Here is a 13201-nt window from a genome sequence, read left to right as displayed (position 1 = left end):
AAACTGTCCCTCGGTCTCCCTGCCTCCTCTCCCCCACCCCTCCCTCCCCATCTCTGTCTCCCTCTGTCTTTCCCTGTCTCGGTCTCTCCACCTCCTCCCCGACCCTGGTTGCAAAAGATACACCTCCTCTCCCCATTCTGTGAGCTGAGCCTTCCTTTTGGAGCCCTTGATGGTGGGGAGGGGAGTCTGATGGTGGGGGCAGGTGGTCCTCTGTAGCTGGATGAGCCGTTTCTGCACCCAGGGTGGCCCTCTACTCACCCACCCCTTAGACTTCCGGGCTGTGGGATCACGTCTAGGCAGCATGTCCTGATCTGGAAGAGGGAAGCTCGCCTGCTCTGACGCTAAACGGTGGCGGTCGCTCTTTAGAGGGATTTCTCCTCCCCCTGGGTTTCCCTCCAGGGAACCAGCCCCCCTCAGCCCCAAAGCTTTGCAGGATGAAGGACATGACACAGGGCTGACCAGTCAGAGCATCTTGGCCTCCCTGCTGCAGGGATCTGGTGCAGAATGAAGATGGGACATGATAAGAGTTTGCCAGACCTGGTTCTGGGACTCCGGCTGGAGCTGTTGATAGGAGTGGGCTGTGCGGTCCCCCTGCTGAGGCTGCCGAAGGACGGGGAGAAGCCGAAGCTTCTTGGGACCTACTTGTCGTCCCGAAGGAGAAGATGCCTGGAAACAGAGACGGAGAACCAGCCCCAGCATGCCAGGGGCTGAGAAGGGGACAGCGGTTCAAGTTCCCACTTCGCAACCCAAAGAAAGAGTGCGATGCTCCCAATGCTGCCCCCAGGGTCTTTCAGGTGCTCCTTCTGGGCTCCGACCCCCGGATGGGTTCGTCTAAATGAGCTGCTTTCGCCCCTGGTCCTCCCTCCTGATTTAAGCCCATGTCAGTAAAGCGCTGCCAGATAAATACAGGATACCAGTTACATTTGAATCTCAGGCGAATGATGAATAATCTTCTTCGTACGTCTCAGCTATTGCACGGGACATACTCATACAAAACAAGAAGAGCATTGCTTCTCTGAGATGCAAATGTAACTGGGCATGATGAATTTTATTGGTCAAGTCTGGCAACACTCTCTAAGGCGGGGAAGCGGAACACAGCAAGAGGATAAAGCCACCTTCTTATGAGGAGGCAGGGCACAGCGGTGACCCTGAGAGGCAGCCTCAAAAGATAGTCTTTCTGCCAGGGCGCCCACATCATCCACAGAGACTCTTGGGCTGTTGGGCAAATGAAAATGTGACCTGGAGAGAAAATGTAGTAGCCATTTACACTCTAGTGTGAATTAGTTCACAAAGTTGTGCATCTGCTCATTCTTGTCAGCCGGGCTGTAAGCAAGAGATCCCAGGGAGGGAGGCTCTTGGTTTTCCCCTGAAGTGTTTGTCTCCAGGGTACAAACCAGAGTACAAAGGATGGGATGGAAACAGTTCCCTGTGATTATTGACCTGCACTGCAGAGGAAAACCACGGGGGAGCTTCGAAAAATCCCTATGTCAAAAAATAAATAAATAAATAACACCCCAAAACAAAAATAAATTAAAAAATAGTAAATAAGCAAAAAAAAAAAAAAAATCCCCCAACAAAACAAAAATAAATAAATAAGCATAAACTAACAAACCAAAAACCCTATGTCCAGGCCACACTCATTCTGATTAAACCAGGAGCTCCAGGGATGGGATCTGGTGGGATCCCACACAACCTAAAAGCTGAGAAGTATGTTATATTCGATAGACTTTCTGAGGACTTGAGCTTCTCAGATAACTCTGAAGGACTGCTCAAAAAAAAAAAAAAAAAAAAAAAGGGAGTCACATTAAAATCTTAAACATCAGAAGCTGACTGTTAATTAAAGGAAAACCAGACATCGCAGGTCAGTGAATGTAGCGCTTTTCTCTGTTTGGGAAGATGCAGGGGTCTGGGCTGGTGGAAGTCATTCCTTCGATATGCATCTGAACTCTCCAGGGCCAGTGTCCTGCTTTTCTCCATCCTGAGTCCCCTCAGGCTGCACAGGCAGCTGCCATGGCTGCTGGCTTGATGGCTGCAACATCTTTTGTTTATTGAGATGGCAGGCCACATTTTTCATGCATAGCCAAGTTTGAGAACCAGTGGAAGTAACTGCTGTCGCCAGTAGCCTGCTCTGTGCAGACATCCTGGGGACATAATTTCACTTGGTTTCCCCAACAGTCCTTCAAAGCAGACATTGTTAACCTCACCGACCACACAAGAGGTGACAGGACTGCCTTGAGGTCACACAGCAGGTGTTATCGGCCTGAGGAGTCATTTACGTGACCCCCCAGCCCTTCCGCCATGCTGCCTCTGGGCTGTGCAGCTGTGGGTGAGTGCCTGCCCCTCTCTGGTCCTGCATGCCCTCATCCCTAAAGCAGGGCTAGAGGATGCTATGTCCACAAGGGTCATGCCGTCTTGCCTGCCCAGGATGACGGGGGCATTAAAGAGGGAGAGGCATCTCAGAGCTCCCGCTGTGGCTCCGCAGGTTGAGACCACGACTAGTATCCATGAGGATGCGGGTTTGATCCCTGGCTTCACTCAGTGGGTTAAGGATCTGGAGCTGCCGAAAGCTGTGGTGTAGGTCAAAGACTCGGCTCAGATCTAGCATTGCTATGGCTGTGGCATAGACTGGCAGCTGCACTTCTGATTTGACCCCTAGCCTGAGAACCTCCATATGCTGCTTGTGTGGCCCTACAAAAATGGGGGGGGGGGAGTTCCCATCGTGACGCAGTGGAAACAAATCCGACTAGGAACCATGAGGTTGCGGGTTTGATCACTGGCCTTGCTCAGTGGGTTAAGGATCCGGCAATGCCAGGAGCTGTGGTGCAGGTCACAGACACAGCTCGATCTGGCGTTGCTGTGGCTGTGGCGTAAACCAGTGGCTACAGCTCCAATTAGACTCCTAGCCTGGAAACCTCCATATGCCGCAGGTGTGGCCCTAAAAAGACAAAAAGACAAAAAAAAAAAATGAGGGTGATTTTAATAAGCCAATGGCATGGGTCAACCCTGCGTGCCTTGGGCATGTCATCAGTGTCTAGGTGGTTTAGAGGGTGGGGCCCCCTTGCTGGTGGAGTGGGAGGCTCCTGGCGAAATGACCTTAGAGGACTTTAACAAAAATCTCAATTGTCTTAAGGGCCGGACCTGAGCCCTGGGTGGTCCCGTGCTGAGTGAGGGAGGCAGACCCCAGTCCAAGCCAGGCCCTGTGCTGAGGCTCCATTCTCATCCCATCCTCAGCCCATTTTACAGATGAGGAAATCGGGGCTCAGCTAAGAACGAACAGCTGGTAGCTGGAAGATTTGCTGAGCACTCCCCCACCCCAGACAGTCTGTTCCCCAGCCTTCACACTTAGCCATGGTGCATTTCCAGCCTGGGCAGCTGCAGGAGCAAACATTTGTGGTTTTAGGTTGTCAGAGAATAGGTTGTGTTGCTTGGGGGCTTTGACGGGGCGTTATTTTTTATCTAGAAATAATTATAGGAATTCCGTCTGTGGCGCAAGGGGATCGTCTTGGGAGCACTGGGATTCAGGTTCGATCCCCAGCCTGGCACAGTGGGTTAAGGATCCAACCTTGCTGCGATTTCGGCTTAGGTCGAAACGGAGGCTCAGGTCTGATACCTGGTCCAGGAGTTCCATGTGTCGTGGGGTGGCCATAAAAGAAAAAAAAAGCGAGAAAAAATAAGTATAGATTCACCATAAGTTGCAAAGTCAGTACAAAAAGTCCTGTGTCCCCTTTGCCCAGTTTCCCCCAGTAAGTAACCCTCGTGCCGGATCAAAACCAGGGAGCCGAGGTCAGTCAGTGTGCCTGTGCTCCTGTCATTTTACCACGTGTGGATCCCAGGCAACCACCACCAGCGGAATACAAAGCTGTCCCAGCGCCCCCTCTACGGTCACCACCCCACTAAGCCCTGCCTGCCTCTTAGTCATGACTTTTCTTTCTTTTTTTGGTCTTTTTAGGGCTACACCTGCAGCATATGGAAGTTCCCAGGTTAGGAGGTCAAATCGGAGGTGTAGCTGTAGGCCTTCACCACAGCCACAATAACACCAGATCCGAACCGCGCTTGCAACCTACACCACAGCTCACGGTAACGGTGGATCCTTAACCCACTGCGTGAGGCCAGGGATCGAACCTGTGTCCTCATGGATGCTCGTCAGATTTGTTTCCACTGAGCCTCCACAGGAACTCCAGGCCAGTGGCTCTTAACCAGGGTGTGATTTTGCCCCCCAAGGACACGTAGCAACTTCTGAACTTTTGAGGTTGTCACTATCAGCAGGGGGTGTGCATGCATGCGTGGGTGTGTGTGCTGGGGTGTCATGAGCAGATGGCTGGGATGCTGCTCATCATTCTAGAACATTCAGGAACACCTGCCCCCAACAGAGAATTGCGGGGCTCCAAATGTCAGAGTCCCAGACACAGCAGACACACAGAAAGGGGCTCCTTCCCGCCGCCCCCACCCCAACCCCCGCCATCAAATCATCCAGTTGGATCACGGGATGCAAACTTTGATACAAACTTGGCTTTAATGTAGAAAAAACCCTCGTGTACATACATAAATACGATTTGGGGTATAAATAAAGTAAGAAAATAAAGAGATGTACATATCAAACACAATAAATTACTCATAAATATCACAGTGGAAACCCAGCACTGGGGTAGCACTCGGTCTCCACGCGGCTTTTACAAGTTATCGGCTGAGACAGGGGCTTTCGAATCTTTCTTTTCCAGGTTTTTGAATAAACCATTTGGGTTTTAACCTAAGGCGGGAGGCCGCCAAGTCGCAATTCAACGGAATGACTCGGCGCCCAGGGCAACGGGCTGGTAAAAAGGAAGCAGCTTCCGGGAGACGGCCTTCTGCTCTTTTCGGGTCAAGATCCCCGGTAAGGAGGGAGGCAGCCCGACCCCCAGCGTGAGCTGGGAGGCTGGGGGGGTTGGGTTGGCTGGCCTGTGGGGTTCCGGAGATCTGGTTCTCTGGAACCCCCAGTCACCATGGCCAGGAAGCCCTGCTGGAACTGGCTGTCCCTCTGAACAGGTGACAGCGTGCTTGTTCGTGGGGGAACCCGCCTGAGCCCGGGGAAGGGCACTGGTTGCGGGGGGTAGGGGGGACCTGCCTTATCTGCCCTGAGCCGGTTGCCAAGGAGTCTGATGGTCCATCCCAGAACCAGCCACAGCAGGGAGTTCAAGAGGTACCCAGGCTAGAGGGGCCTCCTGGAGTCAATTCTATCCCAGAGGGGTGAGTGGGGGGCGGGGGAGGCGATGGTTCTCCTTGGAGACGCGGAACAATTCTCGGAAATGCAGTGGAGTCACATTTACCTGAGGCTTCACCAAGTCGATTATCTACGTGTACATGAGTGTGCCATGCCTGCTTCCCTCTGGCTGCCCCGCTGGAAAGGAGGGGAGGGAACGGCATGGACTGTCAGCTTGGCACAAGAACTTTGCCAAAGGTAGTGAGTTCCCCATCCGTGGAGGTATTCAAGCCGAACCGGGGCAGCACAGTGACCTGTCCAACAAAGGCAAACGGGGGAGGCAGGTCGCAGCTGGGTAGGTGGAGTGGAAGGCTGACAATTTTATGATCGTACACATCTATCCGCTAGAAACCGGCACAGCCAATGTAAAATATTGCCTATGTACAAGTTCTAAATGGTTCTCCCTAAGGCTAAATAGAACACGGACTCGGGATCGTTACTCGGAGCAAACCCACTCTGCAAGCGCCACAGGCCTGGGGTCCTGGTCTCCAGGAGCGGGCTGGGAGGACAGAGCCTCAGTTATTTATAGAAGCTGGGACTCTTCACCGCTCCCAGTTTGGCGGCGATCCGGAAAGGGTCCATGCTGTCCGTTTCCAGGGGCAAAGAAAACAGGTCGGACTTGAAGGGGTCCTGGAGGTCCTCCGGCTCGGCTGGGAGAGTGGACAGCATGGGCAGAAAGTGGGACAGCGGCAGGAAGCCCCTGCCTTTGTACAGCTGCCTCTGCCTGGCGCTGCTCAGAGAGACGGGCAGATGGTGTTTCTTGGACCAGTACACGTTGTAGCCATCAGGGCGGATCTCCTCCTCGAAAGCACAGTCCTCATCCGAGTACTGAGTCTGCAGAGCAAAGAGGCAGCCTATGAGCATCCGCGGGTACCAGCCGGGTGCGACCAGGCACAGGTGGGCATATGTGCTAATACCGCCACTTGGGTCCACACGCGGGTGCTCACACGCATTCGTGTGTGTGTGTGTGTGTGTGTGTGTGTAGTTAAAAGGTTTATAAAGTATGAAGGCGTATAAAGTACATATCTGTATAGATAAACTTGTATCTATTTAGTATAATGTTATATATATATACAAAGTACAAAGCAGGTATTATATTAATATACGCATTAAACATTACATTGTACTAATATAGAGCTATAAATTCTATAACATTAAATACACATTAAACATAACGTTAGACATATATGCCAAGCGTGTATATAAATATACCTGTACTTTAGATAGCTGTACCTTTTATAACCTTCAACTGTACGCAGGAACTTCAGGTGTGTATTTCATGTGTTTTACACATGTACTCAATATTCATTGTGCTTTACAAAGATGCTTTACGTTTTCCACTAAATCCAGTCCCTTTTGAAACCTGGTCTCTTTCAGAGCCGTGTTCAGAAAATCACAGGCGTGACGGACACACATACTTCCCTGGCTCTTACGCTAAGTACATAATTATTGCCATGAAAAATCCCTTGTATCCCACGGCGCTTTGGGAAACACAACTCAACTATGTTATCCTTTTAGGATCAGTCTTTTAATTAAGACTCACATGTAATCCAATCTGGGGCCCAGATGAAAGAATCTGTTCCCCATTTGACCAAATGACTGGGGTTCTGAGCCTTTCTGTCTGGGGCCCTTGTAAGAAACCTCAGCCCCTCTGGCTCCTTCGTTCAGGACCTGGGGCCCTGTAGGCAGCCTGCCAGGATCATCAGCCCCCTCCCCCCAGGCCAGGAAGAAGCCTGCACCCCGTGGGTGGCCGGAAATGTGGCCAGAAGGACAGAAAATCAGCCCCTGGTCCCAGAATACTAGGAGCTGGGAGGTGAACGAGTCATGTCCCAAACTGGAGAGGGTCATTAGGTCTTGGGGACACAGAGAACAGCCAAAGGCCGGGAGCCAGGAGGGCTAGACCATAAACTATGCTGGGAGGCACCCAGTCTCATTTCTGCCCAAGCCTACAAAGGTCGCTGAACTGCAGGTGGGTGAGCACTGTGCTGATAAGGCTCTGATAAGGCCTGCATCTTATGAAGCAACACGGGCTCCCTCGCTGGAAGAAGGCCACCAGGCAGTGTGGGGGCAGGAGGGGGGGGGATGTAAATTGATAAACAAGGGAATTAAAATCAAATAGAGCGACCGTTTCACTCCGCTGGCTCTTTGGGAGAAATGTGCATCTCATTCTCCGAAGAGAAAATGAAATGAGTTCGAGTTTCTAGGAGAATGTGACATTTGCTGCTGTTGTCTCTAAACCTCGAGTTTTGCTAAATCACGGCCACAGGATCTAGAGGCCGAACTGGAGTTAAGATAAAGAGCCCCTGCCCCCCCCTCCCCAGTTCAGATTAGAAGGATGGGTCAGACCCATTTGCTCCTGGGGCTCCCACCCCCATCCCCGCGAAAGGAAATGTCACAATAACAAAAGTTGCAACTGCGGGTTTGGAGTGGCTTCGGGGGTATCAGCTTTCAGCAAGCTGATCACCTCCTTTTTTCTTTCTTGTTTCTGCCGTAAAACCTGAACCAGGCAGGGTTTTTTTTTTTTTTTTTTTTTTTAATCTCTGGATAATTAAAATAAATGGGCACCAGAGCCACAAAACAGGACTGGGACGCTAAAAAGACTGCTGTTACATTCAGAGAGGCGGGCGTCTCCGTTTTTTCTGGATGGTGGGGCACCCCTTGAGAAGCGGTGCCCTCCCTCCCCCCGGCCCCCGCTCCTCCATCCGGAGCCCCCCAGCCCAGTGGGGCTGCAATGAGGCCCCGCGCCAGGCAGGACCTCACACAGCCTCCTCTGTGCGCCCGGGGGCAGGGCTCCCTTTGAACCCTCAGCCTTTGTTCCGGCAACCAGAGACCCAGCCTCTGCACACTTTCTGCCCTGAGACCTCTGTGGTCACCTGGGCCTTCCCAGCCCGCCGCCGGCCTCCCCCCAAAAGCCTCTGCAGTACAGGTGAGCCCCAGCCCAGGACGAGCACTGACCCAGCAATATCACCCTCATTCGGATGCTGCAAAACCCACAGCTTCTGATGCACAAAAGCTAATTTTTAAAAATCTCTTCCACCGCAAATGTGATTTTTCTACTGACTAATTTGAAGACCTGCTTTTTAAAAAAGATCCGAGTTGTGGATACTCCCTTTCCCTTTCTTTAAAGCAAACAAATAAAAACTGCAGAGAGGGAGGCGGAGGCAAGCCCCACGCAGGCACAGGCCGAAGCCGAAAAGGCCAAGGTGGATTTCCCCCATTTCATATCAAAGAGCCCAGGGATGGCTTCCTCCAGCCAACTGGACCCCCCTTCGGTTCAAGTGGAAATGCTAAGGCGGGTCTCACATTCTCCAACCCTCAACTTCCATGTTAGAAAGTCGGACGTTAGCTTCATGTGGTCCTTGCTGTGTGTGTGCGCCTCACAGCTCCACGCATTCCAGCAGGAGGAAGCCAGGAAACCCCGGATTCGAGCCCGGGCGCCCGCCTCCCCCAAAGGCGCCGGTCCCAGCTAGCTTCCTGCGGGCCGGAGACACTCACCTGCCCTTGCATCTTGCCGTCGGCGCCCATGCAGAGGTAACGGCCGCTGCGCTCGCCCTTGATCGCCACGGTACTCAGCGCGACTGCCCTGATCTCCATCAAACCTGGGCGCGAAGACAGCAAAACACTGCAGCCGCGACCCGCGAGGCCCACCACACGTGGATGTGGTTGGTCGGTGTTCGGGCCCGTGCCCCACCCCCCAACTCCCCCAGTCCCTCTCGAAGTCTGGGGGCCCGGCGAGGGAGGAGGACACCCAGGTGCCAAGATCTGGCGTTCCGAGGAATGGGGGTCGGTCCGCAGGAGCCGAAGAGGGGCGAGGGGAGGGAGGGTAGCGCGTGGGTGCAGTAGGTCCAAGCACGCATCGCCCCCTCCCCCAGCTCCTCCTGCAGTCGGGGGATCCCGGGAGGGGGCGGAAGGGCCAAGACCTGGGGTTCCCGGGAGTGGGGGGCTGAGGGAGGTAAAGGCAGGAAGGGGCACTGTGGCGGGTGGGGGCCCGGCGGGCACTCACTGTGCGCGCTCTGTCCCGGCGCGCAGTCCACGGGGCCGTCTGAGTGGATGCGCAGGAAGCAGCTGGAGACGCCGTGGGGACTCGCAGTGTACAGGTGCCGCAGGCGGACCGACTCGCCCCAGCCGTAGTGCACGTGCGGCCCAGCATCCGAGAAGGCTAGGGGGCGCCCGGCTGCGGCCAGCCAGAGGCCGGCCAGGACCAGGGCGCGGACCACCGCGCACCGGCTCGGAGCGCTCCGCATCGCGCCTCCCTCGGGCTCGGGGCTCAGGGCGCAGTTCGGGAGGGTGCGAGAGGCTGGGCGGCCGCCGAGAGGCCCTGCGGGGCTGAGCGAGCGGAGGCGAGAGCAGCCGTGCGCTCCCGGGCACCGGGGTGCTTAGCGCTCCTGCTCCGACGGCGCGGCGGCCCGAGGCCGGCGACCTTATATAGCGCGTCTGTTACCCGCCCTGGAAGCCCGAGACGCTAAGCATTTCTTATCGAGATTGCATCAGCCCTCCGCCCCCCAACACACACACCCACTCACACTCCGCCTCCGCCCAGCCCCTCCCAGGGCCCTGCCCGGGTGACCCCGCCCAGGCCGCCCCGATCTGAGGGAGGAGGAGGCCCCGCTTTGCTGGAGGCTTGGGGGGGTGGAGGCTCCTTCCCGCGCGCGGGGACGAGGCTGGAGCCAGGTCGCTCTCGGCTGGGCGAGATTGATTTTATAAAGAAATCTAGACGACAACGGAGCCCAGCCCCAGGCCACGGGGTCCCCGGGGAATGCGCTGGTCGCGGGGCGCTAGCAGGGGCGCGCAGCAGGCTTCCTGGGGCCGGAGACTGGGGGGGGCGGGGGGGGGCGGGGGACACTGAACTTCCCAACCCTTCGCTCCCTGTGGGAAAAATCTTGCCTCGGCTTTGGGGCCTTTTCCCCTAAAAAGCCACATCCACTCCCTCCCACCACGGTCCCAACCCCTCGAAACTCCAGAGGTAAAGCCAGCCACCAGAATGTCCCCTGCAGCTCCGACCCTCTGTGTTCTCTGGCTTTATGTTCTCGCGATCCCTGCCCGCAGCCGCTTTTTACCCCGGTAAATTGTCCCCCAACTGGGGGCCGGGCGCGACCTCGGCTCGCGGAGGAACAATGGAATCGCCCGGGCGAGCGCTAGATGGCGCTTCAGCCCCGGTTTCGGCCCCGGCTGGCTCTGCGCCCAGTCGCCGTCCTGCCTCTGCAAAGACGGAGGGACCCCGGAGATCGAACCTGGCAGGGCGGTCGTGGCAGGGTGGGCTTGCGAGCTGCAGACTGGGAAACTGACTTTTTTTTTCGGGGCGCAGGGAAGGTCCTCCGCTTTCGAGGTGCCTTTTGTAGTAGGTCTGGTCCCGGGATCCCCGGGCGCGCTGTTTGCAGGGTGGGGAGACCGGGAGCTCCTTACCTGGTGGGGAGGGCAGAGCGGCAGTGATGGGCCCTGCGAGGGTGGGGCCACCTCGATGAAGGGCCTCCCTCCGCTAATGAGGCTCTGAAAAAGGAGCCAGCATCCAGAAGATGCCCTGGCGGGAAAGGGGGTGTTTGTCCTAGAGGGCTTTGGCTCAACACTGATTCTTCCTCATTATTCCTCCAACCCCTGCGCCCTCCCCGCTCCTGGGTGTGGGGCCCCAGGAGGCTGGTTTTGGGGAAAAGCCATGCCGCTCAGGGCAGAGGCGATGGGAGGGCAAACCGTGGAGACACAGGAGAGAAAGCGGTGCCAGGCCAAGTGAATTTCAATGAGCAAAGGCCATGTTCATGGCCCAGTCAGTGACTGGCGTTAATGACGATCGTGCAGAAAATGTCACCGGCAAAGTCTTTACAAAAAGACATCATCTCGAACGCTGTATAGGCCGGGGACCCCCACGCTGCGTGTCTTGGTTCAGAAAGCCGCGGCTTCTGTTAAATCTAATTACTTCCCCCCTGTGGCTTTAAATCGACAGCGGCTCCTATTAAACTTAATTACCCTCCCCTGCAGCTTTCGCTTTAAAGATCCTGGATAAATGCGGGGCATTGAGGAGGGAGGGAGGGTCGAGGCTGTGCTGGGGGCCCTGCCCCACATGGGGCTGAGGGAGGGGGGCCAGCAGCCTCCGGTTCCACCCCCCACCCCTCCGCTGCCCCCTCCTAAGGCCTTGGTGGGAAAGGAGTAGCCACAGTGACCAGGGAGCTCAGGAAGCTGGCAAAGGCGGCAGCTTCCTATGCCCAGGCCTTGTTCTGAGCACGCGATGGGTACTCTCAGCTTAACCCCCGCTGGCACCCTGCCCTCCCCCGCTGAACAGACAGACGGGGGGCCCCAGGAAAATGTCCGAGTGACTCTGGAATTTGAACTCAGGGCTGCCAGGCTTGCAAATCCAGGCCGAGCTGCTGCTTTTCAGGGAGTCCGTACGGCCTCCTAGCAGGGGCTCTGGGCCCAGGGTCAGACCCTCTGGAGTGCAGATCCATGCTCGGCCACTCCCTGGGCAGGTCATGGACCGCCTGGGCCTGTTGCCTCCTTGTGTCTGCTTTGAGCCTTGAAGTATGGGGGTGGTCACACAAGAGAGTGGACAGAAAGTCCCTGGGCCATACTTCATGAAGAATGACAGCCACTCCGAGTTCCCTTCGTGGCTCCGAGTCTTCATGGTTCATGGTTAACGAACCCAACTAGGATCCATGAGGGTGTGGGTTCAATCCCTGGCCTCCCTCAGTGGTTAAGGATCTGGCATTGCCGTGAGCTATTGGTGTAGGTTGCAGACAGGCTCAGATCCCGAGGTCTGGTGGCTGCAGCTCCAATTCGATCCCTAGCCTGAGACCCCATATGCCACAGGTGTGGCCCTAAAAAAAAAAAAAATGACAGCCACGCGCTGAGGCTGCTGCTGTGTACCTGGCATTGCATGGTCATGGCACTGCTCTGAGAGTTTAGGTGACGAATAATTCTGAGTTTAGGTGATGAATCTGAGCTCTATGTGAAGAAACCCGGGCTTACAGATGTGGCCAGACGGCCAGCAAGGGTTTGCACCCAAGTGCTCCCAGTGCTGGGCCTGGGCAGGCTTGCTGGTACCCCTGGTCTGCGGGCTGGGAGGGATATGAGAAAGACCGCTAAGGATGGCACTGGCCAGCAGGGGGCGCCGCCGCCAAGTGTCCGGCTCCCCAGGTGAGAAGTGCGATGGCCCAGTTGTGAGGTCAGGACCAGCTCCCAAGCGGCTCGCTGGATGCAGACCCCCGACCCCTGCGGCGCCCCCGTGTGCTGGCTTGGGCTGATGCTGAGTTTTCAGGCTGCGCTTGTTTTGGTCCAGGTGGTGGAGCCATCTGACTCTCCCTGGTGAGTTGGGTGGGCTGTGCGGCGGGTCCGGTCGCCCCCACGGCCCCTCAGCGCGGGGCGGGGGGGTTTCAGGCACAGGGGGCCAGAAGGGCTTGGCTTGGCGGCTTTGTTCTGCATCTGATGTTGGCGGGGGACCTTTGTAACTGCCCCGAGCCCTCCCCCCGGGTGTCCCTCCTCCGTCAGAGCTCGAGGGGGTTTCTCCTCCTGATCCTGGTACCTTTCCGTGTTTTCTAAAGCCACATCCCAACAGCTAAGAAAATCTTGTTTCGCTTCACTTCCAGGCTTTGCATTGTGAAAGTAATCGCGTTTCTTTTCACTTGGGGACTAGAAATTTGCGTTACAATGTCAAAGGTGCCTTCCTGAGTACAGGAACAAGTCCCCGTGCCCTCCCTAGATCCGCCCCCACCCCCCGCCCTGCGGTTCAGAAGTACTTTGTCCTGACCGAAACTTCTGGGTCTCGGTAAAAGAAAAACCTTCATCAGGAAAAAATAAAAACGTCGGGGACAGAAAGGACGGCGAAGACTCGGGCGGCGGTGGGGAAACAAGCCACACGGCGAGTCCTTGGCCTCGCGGACGCCGGAACTGGGGGACCCCTGGGTCTCCGCGGAATATGCGTTATTCCCCCCAACCCTTCTGCTTCCCTATTTACTCCCCCCCTCCCCCTCCTATCAGGAT

At 55.9% G+C, this 13201-nt stretch overlaps 1 protein-coding gene across 1 annotated transcript; it reads right to left on the bottom strand.

Annotated features, from left to right (window-relative positions):
* Positions 1-4494: 4494 nt before the first annotated feature.
* FGF19 (fibroblast growth factor 19) lies at positions 4495-9747 on the bottom strand. The gene is made up of 3 exons (XM_003122420.4): positions 9240-9747; positions 8732-8835; positions 4495-6070 (listed from the first exon to the last, which is right to left on the bottom strand). The coding sequence occupies exons 1-3, from the start codon at positions 9478-9480 to the stop codon at positions 5756-5758; spliced, it is 660 nt and encodes a 219-aa protein (XP_003122468.1). The 5' UTR covers positions 9481-9747; the 3' UTR covers positions 4495-5755.
* Positions 9748-13201: the final 3454 nt, after the last annotated feature.

This window comes from Sus scrofa, chromosome 2, assembly GCF_054392235.1.
Source record: "Sus scrofa isolate SSC_HxYL_T2T_F1_AM1 chromosome 2, Sscrofa_HxYL_maternal_Yorkshire_Landrace_v2.0, whole genome shotgun sequence".
NCBI lineage: Eukaryota > Metazoa > Chordata > Mammalia > Artiodactyla > Suidae > Sus > Sus scrofa.
The sequence above is the reverse complement of the archived record's forward strand: the minus strand, read 5'-3'. Positions and strand labels throughout refer to the sequence as shown.

Coding starts and splice junctions, on each gene's coding strand:
- FGF19 (XM_003122420.4), bottom strand. CDS start 9,480: ATGCGGAGCGCTCCGAGCCGGTGCGCGGTGGTCCGCGCCCTGGTCCTG. Junction 8,836..9,239: donor GCCGGGACAGAGCGCGCACA/GTGAGTGCCCGC, acceptor CTTCGCGCCCAG/GTTTGATGGAGATCAGGGCA. Junction 6,071..8,731: donor ACGGCAAGATGCAAGGGCAG/GTGAGTGTCTCC, acceptor TTTGCTCTGCAG/ACTCAGTACTCGGATGAGGA.